Source organism: Opisthorchis viverrini, assembly GCF_000715545.1.
Source record: "Opisthorchis viverrini unplaced genomic scaffold opera_v5_240, whole genome shotgun sequence".
Classification (NCBI taxonomy): domain Eukaryota; kingdom Metazoa; phylum Platyhelminthes; class Trematoda; order Opisthorchiida; family Opisthorchiidae; genus Opisthorchis; species Opisthorchis viverrini.
This window is the reverse complement of record NW_008751894.1, coordinates 430,751-447,876: the sequence shown is the minus strand read 5'-3', so window position 1 is coordinate 447,876 and position 17,126 is coordinate 430,751. Positions and strand designations below refer to the sequence as shown.

Here is a 17,126-nt window from a genome sequence, read left to right as displayed (position 1 = left end):
CAATCTGAACAAGCATTTCTATGCAACTTGTTAACCGTGTATTTCGGATCAAAATATAGCACGCCAATTTACTCAACATAGTTCGTCCACTGGCGCCTCATTTACTTGAGGTGGGTTTAGGATGGCAATGAAGCTGTTCGTCTGTATCCATTCTTAAGTTTCAATAGGTAATATTTTGTTGCCACTGATTTTCACCGCAATGTGACTATTTATCTAGTATACAAGCGATTTACACATTCGAACGTATTTTCAAAGTCAAGGGATACCAAGTTTGTACGGCTCCGGTGCACAGGTTCGGACACTTGACTGAATGTGGAACTGTGGTCCACACAATTCCTTCCGGATTAGAATCATGCTCCCTGTTCTCGAAATAATGCATCTCAATACTGTTGGGATAATGGATACTCCACCAAGTAGGCAGTATCCTACACACCATGCTTGCCTTCTTTGTCCTCCATGCCTCACTCTGCCCGGTATTTTTTATTTCCGGTGTCATTTGTGTTCTCATTCAGGCTGACGTTTTCCACGCGTATCAAGTCGTGCGTAAAAACAACGTACCAGCGGAGAATATAATTACCTTCGCCTACGACGATATTGCAAGCAATCCCAAGTAAGTATCGCGTAACACGTTTGCTATATTGTAGCAAGTATGGTTTAGATAAGGCGCTTCGTTTTTTGGCTTTACCACGTCTCACTGGTTTGCCGTATTTCTCATGTATATAATTGTTGAATGTGAGCTGCAGACAATTATGGGGTTCCATGCGTTACTTCAGATGTCATATCAGATTTTCTTTTGGTTGATGTCGTTTCATGACTCTAGACGCCATAGAACCCTGATGCAAGCAGCACATTCTGATGATGGTGACGATGATGTAGATGACCGTAGTGATGATATGTGCTCGTCTGAGTACTCGTTCGAGTAGCCTGAAATGAATCACATTGCTATCTAGATGTCGTTTTAGTGCATCACTTGGCTGATGATTTGTAGCGAATAGTAAGCACACAATGTAGTAAGCTAAACAATTTGTAATGCAGCTGGAGAGGAGAAGAAAGCTTCCTAAAGCATTACAATTTGCTTCCTGCGTGGAGACTGTAACACTCGTAGGTCGTTTATCGTCCAAACGTTCGCTTGGCTGTGGCATCTCTAAGGTGTCTAGCTGCCACGGCACGCCAAATTTGCACGAGGGCTGGGATACTGCCAGGATTCCCAAGCCTAGACAGAAGGAATCGGAAGGCAGAAGTGGGGCTGCAACTACGGAACTGCGCGTCGGTAAACTCGCGCCCTAGCCACCTGAGCCACCTCGTTCCCTACCCAATCGAATGACATTCAAGTACACTGCATATGGATATTCTCGAAAATCTACCACTGGTGGTGTTTTAATGTAAATTTACCTGAAAGAAATAAATTTTCGCACCAAATTTGTAATTGTTCTTGTTGTGCACTCTACGAGGAGCATTGTAGGATACCTAAATTATTTCTGCGTGATGGATTATTAGTCACACTCGATCGAATGTGCGGCAGATGGTGTACTAATCGTCGTGAAAATTTATCCCGAAACAAACCCGGGACCAACGTACAGCAGAATTTGTTAGCCTTTCGTTTCTTTCCATTCGACCTACAAGTTAAGTTATCTCAAAAAGCCCACTGACACTTGTCATCCTTATATTCTAGAAATCCGTTTAGAGGCAAAGTGTTCCATGACAACATGCACGAAGATGTCTACAACGGTGTGGTAATTGACTACCGTGGAAAAGTAGGCCCCTGTTCCGGTGCGCAGCAATCAAGTGAAATCCCGCATCAGTTCACCGTGTAGCACAATGTGCAAGTAGAATGACAGTGCAGATCAAAACAAAATACAAATGGCATGGCAGATTGATCACTTTCACTATATGACAGGATGGTAAATCCACTTGAACGAACAGTAGTCATGAGGTCATAGAAAACTATCAGACCGCCCATGACCGAGTTCACCCTTCTGAATTTGTCCTATCAAGTAGGCTAGCGTTCTTGTCGAAAGAACCGCGAAAAGTGCACATGGACCAACAGTATGCGAATAGCTTTCTCCGAGGAAATATCCTGTGATATCCCGAGGGATGCACCTAAGAAACCAAGCAGCGTGTCCAGGACAGCAAATTTAGCTACAGAATATCATAGATAAGAGATGTTCCACTGTGGTGATCATGCTCATGGGTGATACCCACTTCCATGTAGTGGTTATTTCTCACGTAGTTTGTGCTTCTCGGCTAACGAGGTACATGAGGTTTTCTCGGTAGTGCTCCCAGCTAGTCCATGTTACACTAAACTACTAACACTGGGCTCGAGGAGCAAATCACAATGCCATGCTTGGCACATAGAGGAACAATTGAATTCTTCAGGTTTCAGCATGCACCGACCATCGTGGAAATAATATGAGTGAAGATGGATGGCTGATCCTAGATTTCAATTATCTCTTCGGCTGAAAGTGAATGAATACTGTGAATAGAATGAGTACGGAGAACATCGTTGTCACAGGAATAATTGGTAATGCGTGTTCACCTGTTTTAGGATGTCACACGGAATAATTTCCTGAACGTATTAAAGGGCGATAAGAAACTTGAAGCCAAAAATAAGAAGGTGCTTAAAAGGTGAGTTTGCGCGGAAATGGATATTGTTGATGCACTTGCTGATCACAGCAAGAATTCTAGTTTTGGAGGTCACCGTCTTCGGATTTACGAAATGCGTGTTTAGTATTCTCGTAAGTAATATGGTACATAATCTGTTTTACTGAAGCTCCCGAAGTCAGTCATTACATTTGCCGTTTTAAGGGCAAACGTTTTTTTCCATTTCAGACTATGCGTTATTATTATATCAATGGCATAGTTCAGGTATACACCGTTTGGATTTGCGATTGCGGCGCAATCCGTAGTCACCAGCCATTTGGGCGTGTTTCCTGAGTAGCCGATGCTTTGTAGGGGAGCAGTGTGTAGATACTTAATTAGATATTCCCAGCTCCCGCGAACCCTTTTGAGTAAATTTTTTAAGAACACTGTTAGTTGGTGGTCTGCTGTCATTCAGCTTCGCTTCCAGGAACTTGGTGCCCCGTGTTCTGTTCGGTCACCATTCCAAAACAGCGGTCTGGTAGCTGTTCAGATGGAACTTACTCTGAGGTTTCGCCAGTCCTATCAATAGCTTGGGGTGGGGAGTTCCAGCATTCACCCTCAAACGCACTCAGTTTGAAATCCATTGCTGAACGCATCCGCAAAATAACAATGGGTCAGTCGCAATGTATTGACTGTTGCCTAGAGTACGGAGTTTCCACTGCCTGTCACGGGCACTATATCCTGTTGTAGCAAGCTATTTTTCTGCATCCAAACACTTTCGTGCAGAATATCTCGTTCGTCATATTCAAAACATTTTTACTGTTTGCCATACCGTGAGCCTAACAGTTTGTATTTTGGAAGTTGGCTGATGTTGTACAAAGATTTGTTCAAGGTGAGCTCGGCGGTTTTTTATTCTCTTCTACTTCACAGCAAACTGCTTTATTCTTGTGCCTCAAATAGTTTCCTTTGCGGATCTAATGCATAACTAACCACAAGGTGAACAAAAGCTTTCTGATCATAAGCTAACCAAACCATGTAGTTTGTTGAGATAGTGGATGAAATAGTTTTCAGAATAGTTACTCAATGGCGATAGACTCCCGTTCTTAATAGACAGTTCTATCAGAGGAAGAGCATTTAGCCAAAAGGACCCTGAAAATCAGGTCACAGCCCAAAAGATATTCAAGACGAACCAAACAAAATGGAGTACTAAAATCTGAAGTCTTATTGAGAGCCTATTAAATGTGGGGAAGGCGGACCGCAACACAAAGTACTCAGTAACCGGCCAATCGGACCCTTACCAAATGGTCCTCAGACAGAAGCTACTGAAAGCACATATCAAATTCAGGGAACGCGAACCACAACGCAGTGCACATCGAACTGAACCAATTGAACCCCGCAAACTTTATGCTCCCGTCAACCAGTCACAGCCGCATAATGCCAGACTGGTATTCAGGGGGTGCTTACCCAAACATTGACTCATGATGTCACTTCGGTTGGTGATGAAACAACTCCAAGGTGATCATCGGGATCAGAGAACCGACGGGCGCCCTCTTGATCAAAGACCAGCAAACTGAACATATCTAGATCAATTACATATAAAAACATATGGCCTCTTGGATATCCCTGTCCAAAGTGTAGGGTCGTCTATTGCTAATTAAAATATTTCCCTCAGTAGTGTAGATATTTTCATGCACAGATATAATCATGCTATTAAGAGTGTGACTTCGAAAGATTTGAGTGTGACCGTTCCAATGGCAAGATGATAAAACTAACTGAAGTATAAGACTGCCTCCATTCACCTCCATGCATTCAAAACCCTAGGAGCTACTATAACACGTGATGTATTATAAACCATCGGATGTCCTAAAATAGATCTTTTACTCCCGCTTTCACGTGACCATGCAAATCCAGAACAGCGAAAATTTAATTTGGATGCCGATTATAACCAGTAGCCTGGACAAAACAATATTCTGACGCTGTGTTCGCTGTCATCCTAGTTCTGCCATTTTATGTTGTGCTTTCCTATGTTTGGTTGCTCCACAAAATAGGCTCCTCTTCGTTACCACCTTAACCATTCTGCCCACCTACAGCGGTCCTGATGACAACGTGTTCCTCTTCTATTCTGGGCACGGTGCAGTATCCTTTGTTAAATTGCTAGAAGAAGAAGTAAGTTTAGATAATTTTGGTAACCACTTTTATAGCACACAGTTTTTCCGTAGGAAGCTAAATGGAGAACGGATTGGAGAGTCTTAGATAAACATATGTTGGCGCGTCCTCATCCATAATTCTTTATAAATGAGAGCTTATAGTCTCCCAAAAGTGATATCCCCTGCAATTCAATTTAGTAGGCCTCGTCTAGGTGCGTTAAGTGATAACGTCAAGATTTCGTTTCACTTAATTCAGGTCACTCAACTCACATGGTTTCGCGGTCGATTCATTTAGACTTCTGAGCAAACGTAGATACCATGTACACAGAAGCTGGTTGTATACGGTAGCACACGAAAAACTCGTCAGCTGAAGTCCTCCTTTCAGAGCGACTCAATCTTCCTTACTTCTGGAAACACAGCGCCAAACTTTGGTAGTATGAAGATGTTAGGTATGGGAAACCAGTCTGTGTGGAAATTCCGGGAAGCAATATTCAGCGGTTCCATCCTCATTGGGATTCGTCAACGGTGTGCTTGGTAGTTGCAATATAAAACCGCTCGGCCATGGGCAGCCAAACGACGGCCTGATTTGTCCGCGTTAAATCAGGACATAACGTCGCCTATTCTTCAATCAAGGGATCCACACCACTGATGGCTGACTCCTCGAGTGACGTCTTCTCAAATGAAAAGATCTAACTGTCGGGTGAGTTAGTGTTCCCTTTTAACTACTTAAAGTCTGTTTGTAGTGAGAAGACATTTGAAAGGGTGCCGTTCTTTGCCTTAAATTTCGTGAATCGCGATTGGAGTTAAAATACTCTCTATAGATTGGGACGTGGGAAAAATATTTCAAAACGGAGGTGGAAGTGACTATCGAAGTGACATGAAAATCAGTCGTTCAAACTGCCCATCCATCATTCCGATTTTGTGACTGCACTTGTTCACTCTAATATTGGTCTTTGCGTAGTATTTTCAAGAGAGGTTTACAGTACCGTCAACATTATAGCTGACCAAACCTACAGGGGACATGCTGGCACTCATATACCGAGATACGAAAAGACGTTTAACATGGTACTCAGTGATGACTCCAAAAAGCTTAGCAAAACGCATTCAAACGTTGTCTATCATCTGATTCTGTTGGACATTATTCCCAAAACAATCAATACTAATTCAGCTGGATTACCCATACGGTGCTCAACTGCTATTCCACGAGGGATGAGACACTGAAATTTTCCGAAATCCAGAAGGGAACAGTCGAAATGCTGAGGTTGGGTTCGAAATCGTTACGTTCTTGCTTTTGTCCCTGAGCTATCTCCAGCTCACGAGAATTTTCCTTCCTGTGTTGCGACAGCTGCATGCCGTGGAGTTGAACGATATCCTCGCCTACATGCATTCAAAAAAAAGTACAACAAATTTGTGCTGTACGTGGAGGCGTGCTACTCCGGCTCTCTGTTTCGAAATACTCTTCCTTCAAATATGGGAAGTAAGTAGCGTAAGTGTTTGGCACGGTGTCGTACAGATCCTGAGTGGTAGCACTCAGAATGTCCTCCATATATGGTTAAAATGCTGCACTTGCCAGTACAACAAAACAAAATTCCCAGCTCGGTTCATCCTTGTCTTCTTTGTGATCCTTGTAAGGAATTAGTTTCTGGCTCTACTCAAGAACCGTTTAGCCGGGGCTTGCACAACATTCAGCCTTCGATGACTGTTATCGCTTCTTCTGATGAAATAGCTGCATATGGGTTGAAGAAATCATTGTGTAACCCGTACAACCCCTGTGATATTTTGTTGTCCGTTTGAGGCAACCACCAATGCCCAGTGAGTATCTTCTTTGTTGATTGTGAGTGGATCGTGGCTATTTTATAAAATGTACACGTCAACCCATCAAAAAACAGGTCTGATACATGCATGCTATAAAAAATACAGATTGGACATTCACATGCTGATTTGAACTTTCCGAGCTGACCCAACCGAATCCAGCGAATTGTGTCGTTCGTGAGCGTGTTTGGCCAGTCCGTCCGGTTTGGGTTCAAGAAGTAACTGAGTTCTATGGAAAGTCGAGGTCTTTGCCTACCTGGTTCGTCGCCAGTGGCGTGAAAACCATGGAATCTGACAACGGACTGTCAGGGACCTTCTAAGAAATGTGTTAGTTCCAGGATTCGTACAGCTTCATAATTTCTGCGGGTCACATGATCAGTTTGCCAATCATTTATCTCACTATTTTACGCATATTTGATATTGACCAACATTATATTTTGCCTGAACCCCTAAATCTAATCTGTAGTTGTTAACATCAGCCAAGGAAGATGAAGAATCCTGGTCTATTTTTTGTACTGACAAGGATATCGATACTTGTCTAGCGAACGAATTCCCGTACGCCTGGATTACAGATTCGGAATACGTGAGTTTTAGCAAAACTACTGCAGATAAGCCTATCAGTTTTGGTTGGGTAATAACGTTGTAGTCACGAGCCAGTGGCAGTCCACTTGGTACATTAAAATACTTCTTCGTTTATTTCGAATGCGTTGGCTACAATCCTCTTAGAAATATAGATCTTTGGATGACATTGGGGCCAGGTATCTTCCAGAGTCAGCAAATACTATTGACGTTTGCGAACACTCGACCCAAATTTTTGTTTCGACTTCCGGTACTCGTTTATCATGCGCAGAGTAGATGTGTGCTTCTTGTCTTATCTCCTTCCAGTCTTGAACGCCGATGATTACGCCTACCTAGGTATCATTAAGGTAATGAATATTTCGCACATTGTGGCTTATTCGACAGCGTGAGGTTGTCCACTCATCCCAAAAATCAACCTCCGAACACAGATCCAACATTTGGTGTCACCAATTTGGATATGTCAGCTCCGGTTCAGCTTAGCTTGCATCAAGCCGGGCAAATGTTTTCCTTTGGCCTGCAACCTACTCAGCATTAATATCCTTCATTAGTATGGCGCGCTTTGCGAGACTGGTTATAATTCTTTTATAGACATTTCAGCTCGCAAATGACTACCTAACACAAACACCACCTTCTCCAATGGTGCCACGACAAATTTAGTTTTGAAACATGAACAAGATTAATGTGAATTCAGCAATCTCGACCGCCCGGTGGCCCCAAAATAAAGAAAGAATTAGTTGGATATCTAAACATCCTCACTAACCCCTCGATTCCGCTAACCTCTAAACTTGTGGAGGTATGAATAGTTATGCATAGAGGTATGGGTCTATCGAATGTCTGGGTGCCATCGATGTACATCGCCCCTTAAGATGGAGACTGCCTTAGTTCCACTGTGTTTGGGTGAATTTTTCGGAAATTATGCATTTGAATTGATATCAGGTGGTTTGACTGTTGTCATTTTTGATTCACATCGCTTGAGTGTATGCCTGAAGCTGCAGGAGGATCGAAATTATTGTGGTGGCCCAGCACCAAGTTTCACCCATTCATTTTGACTCCTTTCTTCGGAATATGGCTTTCAGTGAATTTCGAATACGCTCAGGGAATCGTCAGTTTTAAATAGGGATGCTGATAATGATGACATTGATTATCATTATTACCATTATTATCATGTCGAGGAGTAGGACGTGGGTGATCATCGTGATATTGATGGTGATAATGGATCTCCTGAACGCATTCGTCTCAATATATCTGTCGAAATAAACCACAAAAAGTAGTGTGCAGAGTATTCTGTTGCATAGATATTCACTCGGGATCCAGGTCATCGAAAATCGAGTTTTTATTTTTGTCACATATCCTGCTTCATCACAAATGAATGACGTTTAACTGTTTCCCTAGCTGACAATACTTTATTCAAAATATGCGTCCAGGATTGCAACACATGTTTACGCATGTTTAGTTACTGACTGCCGAGCAGGGTGTTGACTTCCGTGCCCAGTCCGGATTGTCAGAGACCTAAAGGTGAACGTAACTTCACATGACAGCAGGAAATTAAGGATTCTATGAAAAGTTTCAATACTGTTAGTTTTTTTCACCTTTCAGAATGAGGTCTAAATGACTATCTCAGTGCCTGGCTAGAGACGCCGAATAATATGGTGACCCAGTATTGTCACTGGCGTTAATGCTGTCAGTTTCCGTCCAGATTGTCTGACTAATTGTCGGAGGTGTATGTACCTCGGGTGCTTTCTGAAGACTAGGCCTATGTTTTCATTCCCGTTCCATTAGCCTTCCTTTTTCTACTACAAATAAATTGGAATGCATGTGCGGCAGTATAGCATCCGTTTTTTCCTCTACTTTTGCACTCGATGATGATGATGGCGGTGATCAATACTATACAGCATCAAATCCCTAGGATGTGTCGGAATGCTTACTAATTTACAATTAGTATGGGTCGTTCCATACCTCGACTATCGTATCTCTAGTGACAGTTTCACAGTTTTGCCTACATTGGATCAATCTTGAAATTGCGTAAGATGATGTGTGTCCCCTACACATCTCCCCTTTGTCATTACCTCTCCCTCGCGCGCAGCATGACTTGAAAACGCGTACACTGGATCAACAGTACGAGGAGGTGAAAAAAGGGACAGCGGAGAGTCATGTGATGAAGTACGGTGAGATGGTGAGTCACACAGTCACGGAGAAATTCAGTTGAGTTTTTTGTGAAGAAGCAAATTGTTTTGGAAATGAGTGTATTTATCGAGATGACAGTTGTGTTTTGTTATCTGTGAAAGGTCACGGTCAGTGTTGAAAACACTCGATTAGGAACTTCAGGTTCCATAGACGAAGTTCAACAAGGCTGCTAGTCCAGGTGTCAAGATATCCAAGCCTGGACAGTTTCACTTTTCGGATAGCCAAGCTATGACTTTAGGCCCCTTATGCTTCATACGTCTGTGTTTTATGGTACAAAAGGAAGTCGAATGTATATGAATCATTTACAAGTAGCCCAGAGGAAGAAAAATTTTACAGAATAGTTTTACTTGCAGCTGAAAAGCTGACACATGAGGAGCCAGTCAATACGTGGCCACCTGATGTGGTTTTCCGCGATTGAACGATGAGTGACGCCGTGTGCTGTCCAAGCTGCTGATCAGTCCCCTATGGCAGAATGTTTATCAGTTCCCTACTGGAGTAATGTACACACTTCTTCTGACTCCCAATAAAGAGGAAATAACCATTCAGTGCTCCTCCGTTTTTCAGCATAGATTGGCTTCATCGAAAGGCAAAATATCCATTTAAATGAGAAAGATCTGCTAGGCGGCACAGAGCGGAAGTCTACAATAAGATGGGTACAGGCGATCGATAAAAGCACGTCAAGAATTCATCGTGATGCGATTCAATCTTAAAATATACTATATGGCCACGCTGTTACTGAACTAGCTAGCTACGGTAATGTTTCAGAAATATGCTCAACTAGGCACACATTCGAAATATACATCGACACCTCGGATACTGCGCCTTGGTCCGATTCGCAGAAACTTAGTCAATGTAGTTTTGAAATTCGTTGTGGACCTGACCGAGCAAACATATGTGATTATATTATTGACTCGGTGGACATCACTGGCATACATTGGTGTTTGCGAAACGGTTTCGGAATTAATGTTCGTTGATCAACCGGATCATTCTACACGAACGCGTGAGTACTACGATGTAAAACTACGGTTGCAGAGTTAGCCGCTTCTACATTTATGGAACAAGATGCTATCGCGGTTGATAATACACTAATTGCTGTCTGTTTATTCATTATTGCCGACGATGGGAAGTCTCATAATTGGAAAATTCCAAGGTCATTATGATCTACCTATGCACCGGAATGACACACAATACTAGTATGTGCTCAGCGCCGTGTTAGATATTTGTTTACGGAACCAAGTTACCACTCCATATTCGTAGGACACTCTATAGAGTTGCCAATTCACAGGCAGAAACGCCTACGAACCAAGTTGCTATCGACAAAGAGCGCTAATTTTGGAGTGACTCAACAACCTCAATTGAAATGTCTTGGGATGTAAACAAGAGTTACTGCGATCAACAACGCTCATCCGAGGAGCCTTTCAATGTGGTTTGCTACAAACGACTCGATGGACTGATAGATAAATACATAGATAGATAGATAGATAGATAGATAGAGAGATAGATAGATAGATAGATAGATAAACAACAAAGAGATTAATAGCGGTCAATCTACATAAACAAATCGGAGCGAGCGAAACGTACATCATACGCATGGAGCGGCTGATGATTGCCTGTAGCATCGTCAGTGATAATCGTGCTGATTTGGAAATCCTATCGCTCCAAAATTTGAGCGTTTCACTGATTGAATTTATTCGTTGATCTCATGTTATTCCTTCGACCGAACATGGTATTTACCACTAAACGTCATCACCTGCTGAAATCAAAATGCTAACTATTTCGGCAACAGGGCTTTGTGTCATCAAGAATATTGGCTGGATGTGATTACGGCACAATACAATACACGATATTACAGATCTGGTTTCAAATATTTAAGGAAATACATGAAACGTTAGTGACGTTCCACTTACCGCAACATGAACTGCGGGCGACAAAATTCCTGCGACAACTTGCGTAACCCTGGAAACCGAGTGGTATTATGTAGTTTCTTCTTAATAGTGAGTGGTCTAGGAAGGCAATTCTTCCAGTCAGTATCGTCAGATCTCCTGATGACAGTGAATGTTCCAGTCAGTGTCGTCAGATCTCCTGATGACAGTGAATGTTTCCCAATTGTCTTCTTGGTTCCAGCCGAACGCTGCAGATAAAAAACACTCTTGCCAGGCGCATTTGTTTTCAATGTCTCGACGCTTGATGGAGGCCGCAATCAAGGAAGAACATCGAACCGCTTGACGAAAGCCGAACCGTGCAATTCAGGTTTGCATTTTACCTTATTCCACTGATCATCAACCGAGAACTGAAAGAACGATAGAGAATATGTGTTGCGAATGCATGGGAGCAAATAAATCTTAACCAGTCCTGTATTTTAGCGGTCGATTATTGATGCTACCCAAAAATCCAACGTTCTTCGATTAGATGTGCTAGAAGCCATAACCATTCTTCCCGCGTCTTTTAGCTTGGCCACATCGTCAAGGAAACGTTTCGCGACATCGTCACGGACGTGACGACCCACCATAAGCTAACTCTGAATGGCTTGTCTAAAAGGGACGAGACGATGTGTTTTCAGGCACTATTCGATCAATTCCGGACGCACTGCTTTACAATTCAGCAGGTGAGTTGACCTTCTGATGTACGGACACAAGGGCCCGCTTACATTACTAGTGAATGCATTTACTCCTTGCGTAACGTAAGGTGAGCTTCGGTCCCAAAATTACCTACAGATAAACCGCTAGCAGACGACCTTTACGGTAGGAACGTTTGTGGCAAATTCGGTACTCACATCACTAGCATCCTCTTTCAGTTCGTTCAATCGCACCTTAATTCCGGAACATCGTGTTCATTTAAGGAGACGCGTAATGTCTAAATTCGTTATCACAAATGCGACTCATAGAAGGTAGAAATTGGTTAAGGCAGTTCGGATTTTTAAGCATTCCGAGAAGTTATGGAATAATATCTCCTATTCTTTGCAATGTGCATATGTACATACCAAGATTGAGTCAACTAAATTGAATTTAGTTCAGTTCAGTTCAGTTCGGTTCAGTTCAGTTTAGTCCAGTTCATGTCAGTTCAGTTTTGCAGCTACACTGGCTGGATTCCTTGACCTTCCTGGCAAGGTTAAGCCGATTGAGAACCGGTACCGATTCTAACCGGTACAACACAGCACCACGAAAAGCGGATAGATTGAGATTGCAAGTGACACGGGTTAGCCTCAATGAGAGGTTCCTTGTTTCCGAATGGTCCGTGAGATCAGTGCTGCTAAGGAACATTGTGAAGCGAGATTTGACCAGCAAATGTAGCTAGAATTGTTGTTCACAACGCAGAATTTTGAAGAACATTTACCGAAAACAGTGACGTCCAACCAACAGAAAAATTGAACCACCAGTGCGGCAAACGACAGAAGGACAAGCCCAGAATGATACTCGTAACTAATGAACCGGAGTCAGTTGTTAGGAATATATCCGTTTCAGTTTGAGTGTCTATCGTGGTTTCAATGTTTTGACAACTACTTTCAGATGTCTGTTGACTCAAAGTTTGGTTATTCTGTATGCAGTGGTATAAATCCCGCTTGTTTAGTCAGCGAGAACAGCCTTCGTTACAAAATCCCGTTTGGTTCTACCTGTAAGTAGTTTGCGTGAAAGGTCACGAATGCCCGCTGCTGCCGATGTTCTAATTACCAGTATTTGAAATTGATCAACGACAACACGCAGCAACACACAAAACGTTTGAGAAGCATACCATACGTTTAGTAATCCTAAGAGTCGTTCCATATCTTCAGCGACGGCATCGGGGCATTGTTGGTTCACTTCGCTTAAGAAGCCTTTGCCATGAAATGTAACACATGCCTTTTTCAAACTACCGAGGAATTTGCTTTTGGTTAGTTGATATCCATTCTCCCATCCAGAGCAATCGATCGCGTAAATGGTTAGACTAAGCATTCTTGAATCACGTGTTGCCTCCGTGAATGTTCAGTAAGCGTACACGGTTTATTCTCACTTGATTGTTCACCGGAGATTCCTTGAATCTCAAAACACGCCTGACTTACGAATGCACTTCGAAGACAAATTTGCTGACCACTATTGTCGCACAACGGTAATTGGTTAAATGAGTGAATCCTGGGTAGTCCTTCCTTGATGTGGCCGTTTTTTTGGAATTCACAAATCCATTCTGCACAGAGGAAGTCCAGTGGAAAGCACAAGTATTCTACTCTTTCGTCTGATTTAATACGATTTGATCTAATGGTGGTGGATGTTCAACCGAATAGAACACAGACACTCCCCTGTACGGAGGATTAACTTGTATAACTTCAGTGGATTACCAACAAAACAAATCCGTACAATTTGGTCTCAGGTAGAACATAGGGTTGACGGAAAATCTGGAACGGCGACAGCCTGATGAGCCCCAAGAAGAGCAATACGGAACATAGTTTTAATATGTATTTTGTTTTCTGATGTTCACACATTTTCACTCATCTGCTACTCAACTGAAATATTTCGCGTGTTCTCAGCTAGCATTTGAGGGAGATGTATCAAATCGCTTCGAAATGACCAGAATTCAGATATGCCGATACTCGCCAACGAATCACGAACCCATCATCCGCCTGACCTTCAGTGTACCTCACTGACAATCTGCCCCACTCTTTAGCATAATGATCATTTCCTATAAAATTCTGATTCCTTTTGGTAGACTTTAGGATCAATCTTGTGTGAGCGCACTCTCCTGATCGTTTGAAAGCGTACTTAGTCATTATTACAAATCTGTGCTCGACATGTAGGAAACCGAGTCCTCCCTGTGCGCAGGGAACCTTCAGTTTTCCTAGCTGAGATCCTGTTATCTATATGCCTTTAGGTCCCCGAAGTAGCTCGGCAAACAAATCATTTCATGGAGCTGTGCAAAGCCGGATACAAGGCAAAAACCCTAATCGACTCTGTCCACAACGTTTGTTCTTAACCGACAAGCAACGTGTTTTGTGATTTTACCAATATAAAATGAACTGCAGCTTGTCTGCACCGTGTTTTCCATCGTCACAAAGCATCGGGTGTGTTTTTCCATCAAGCTAGCCATCCAGAAATCGTTCGGTAAAACAAAACCTAAAGCATTAAGGCAAAACTGTCGGGGTGCTCATTCCTTGTGAACTCATCAAGACGCCTCCACATATCCGACCTACCAGTGCACGATAGTTGCACAGGAGGAGTAAATAGGCCAGCAGGCCTACACAGGTAGAACAGTTTTTTCTCGTTTGTCGACACAAACACACTGCACAAATTTCAATCGTTCTCCTGATCACTCAAACCGTGCTGGAGACGCATCCTCAAACTTAGCACCATTGACTTTGAATATGTAATTATACAGCTCTTTAAAGCTTCACCGGATATCTAGATGAGGTCTAACAGTCAGACCGTTAAGGAGTCTTTTGAAATTTTCTGTTTTGGCAATTGTTCCCTTACCTCACTGTCAGCGTGATGTTGTTGTATCAGATTAACCAACCGGGCGATATTCATGCGCGTGGTACGGTACGGGACCGACTCCAAGCCATATGTATCTCGTCCAGAATCATTATGCAGTTACCCGAAAGAAGTTTTGGATACAACCGATGCGCAGTACCGCACAGACAGCGGCACAATGGAGAGAATGATTTCCAGGGGATGAAGAATAAATGCTTCGTAGCTGACAAATAAAACGCCGTGCGACACAAAATGCCGGTTGGCCACACGGTTGATACACAACAAAATCTGTACGACTTTTCCTGAAACGAGCTGCTGCCCAGAAGAATGCTGAAAAAACCTTGAGCATCCCAATACGGGTTTCACCTTCCTGGGTAACATTAGATATGCGTACAATGTGATGCCCATTTGAAACAAGGTTGATAGTAAATCGCAACGGGATGAACTCCACCCAATAGATGCGGCATGACAGTCGTTTCACAGCATAAATCTATCTTGGGACTAACGTACAAAATCATCTTATAGTGAACAGTCCTTCTGCGCTTTACTAGAGCTGTCAACCCACAGACTGCGATGGAATGAAATGCGGACTACAGTATACGAACAATCCTACATTGCATTGAACTACATGATGTTTGGAGCTGGGTGGAGGCACACCACCATATAACACCAGCACGGAATTCGACGTCATTTGCTAAATGTTAAGCCATGAAGGAATTGGCAATATGCAAGCCTAGAAGCATGGATTCCCCGTCCTGTTAACTTTCCTGTTGCGAGTTTATGTGAGCAGCAGTCATACCATTTCCTTCTATCGTAAGGAATGTGTTTCATCCGAGCAACCAATAGCAACCTACGGCATTCAAAACATCAGAGGCTAGTATCACGCCAAAACCCCAAATCAGACGGCAATTCGATTTCTTCTGTTACACACGGAATTTAGCGACCGCATAAAACAGGTTTTCGCAACCAGCGGGTGGAATACTTTAACTACACCTCGTTTTTGGGCAAATGTCGGGTAAATGACGTGTGCCAGGTGCCAGGAGGAACTCACCGATAAGCGTTTGTGTCCGATTGCAAAAGTCAGAACGGCCTCGCGCCATTTAAAGAGCCCTTCTCGCATTGATCCAGGCAGTCTGGTCGCGCTTCTGTGAGACACATGAAAGCTGATCAAATTCGTTCGTGCTTCCGTTGCGTGCGTGAACGCTGATCGGCTTTTGCTAGGTTGATTGAATGATTGACTGCCCTGGAGGTTTTCTGATTTCCTAGTCAGATTTTTGGGAAGTTTTACGGTTTCAGCCGGTTCCGACCATTCTAGGGTTTCCTTCATGAATGGGAACTTCGCGATAGAAGCAAACACTCTCATTTGCACATTAACTGTGTCTTAACGGGTGACTCTTCCCCAGTCTGCAGGATAACTGACGTAAATTTTGTCTTTCGCTTTCTACAATAAGAGACATAATACTGAGCTCAAACTGGTCGTGCTACGAAAACGACAGAAGCAAACCGCGCATCACGGTCACGCCTCCCACCCTGCCAAGGTTTTATATTTACGAATAAAACCATACAAAAACTTTCAGAAGTGACATTATTGTCTCTAGAGAGCTGTTTAAGGATTGCTCCTCTTCCAGTGGAGGAAGCATCAGTAATGATGTTTGAGTGATGTTTGACGGAAAATGATTTCAAAACAGCTGAATTTGGGAGCTGAAGAAGTCATATACGCAACGTCTTTTCATGGTTGTAGGACCAAAAATATTGACTGAAAGGTACGACATCAGAGAAGCAACTTGCATATTTGGCGGAATTAGGAACAAAACGGGAGTAATACTGAGGTGCTCCGATGGACTGAAAGCAGTTCTTGTAGATAGGTTCGTGACGGCACATTTACTAAAGGAGATATACGGTCTGCATCGGTTTTAAAATCGCCGGCATCCTCAATGTAACCAAAGCATGAAAAGGATAGAACTCTAAAGGTGCATGTAGCAGGGTAAATAGTACTAGTATTAATAATCATAGTAATATTTATTCCCAACTAGTGGGTAGCATACCGTCGGTCATGACAGTAGTATTACAGTCAGAATAAAATCATGACTGGTGGGGTTTGTGATTAATGGGAAAGCGAAAGTGACTTAAACGGTAAACATTAATGAAGTAGAGTTCATCACACCTGAGGTGGCATGGGTAGGAATCCAAAGTTACAAGGTCTCTTTATGTCCTATGGAGAACATATAAGATTGCACGAGGTCTGAACTTTAGGGTTCAAAAGTTGCGGGCAAAGAAAACATAAAAAGTGAGGGCATAACAAACAGCTTCCTGACTGGAACGTGACAAAAACAAAAAAACGTCAAACTACAGGAAGTGTAGGACCGTAATAATAGATATGGAGTGGCAG

General features: G+C 42.8%; 1 protein-coding gene across 1 annotated transcript; it reads left to right on the top strand.

The window, feature by feature from the left end:
* Nucleotides 1-434: 434 nt before the first annotated feature.
* T265_14674 (hypothetical protein) lies at nucleotides 435-14,239 on the top strand (the record flags this gene model as incomplete). The annotated part of the gene is made up of 9 exons (XM_009174703.1): nucleotides 435-610; nucleotides 1,673-1,754; nucleotides 2,546-2,625; nucleotides 4,671-4,716; nucleotides 6,073-6,204; nucleotides 7,006-7,122; nucleotides 9,202-9,291; nucleotides 11,752-11,907; nucleotides 14,142-14,239. Coding segments are annotated over 9 exons (975 nt in total), but the record flags the coding sequence as incomplete, so codon positions are not given.
* Nucleotides 14,240-17,126: the final 2,887 nt, after the last annotated feature.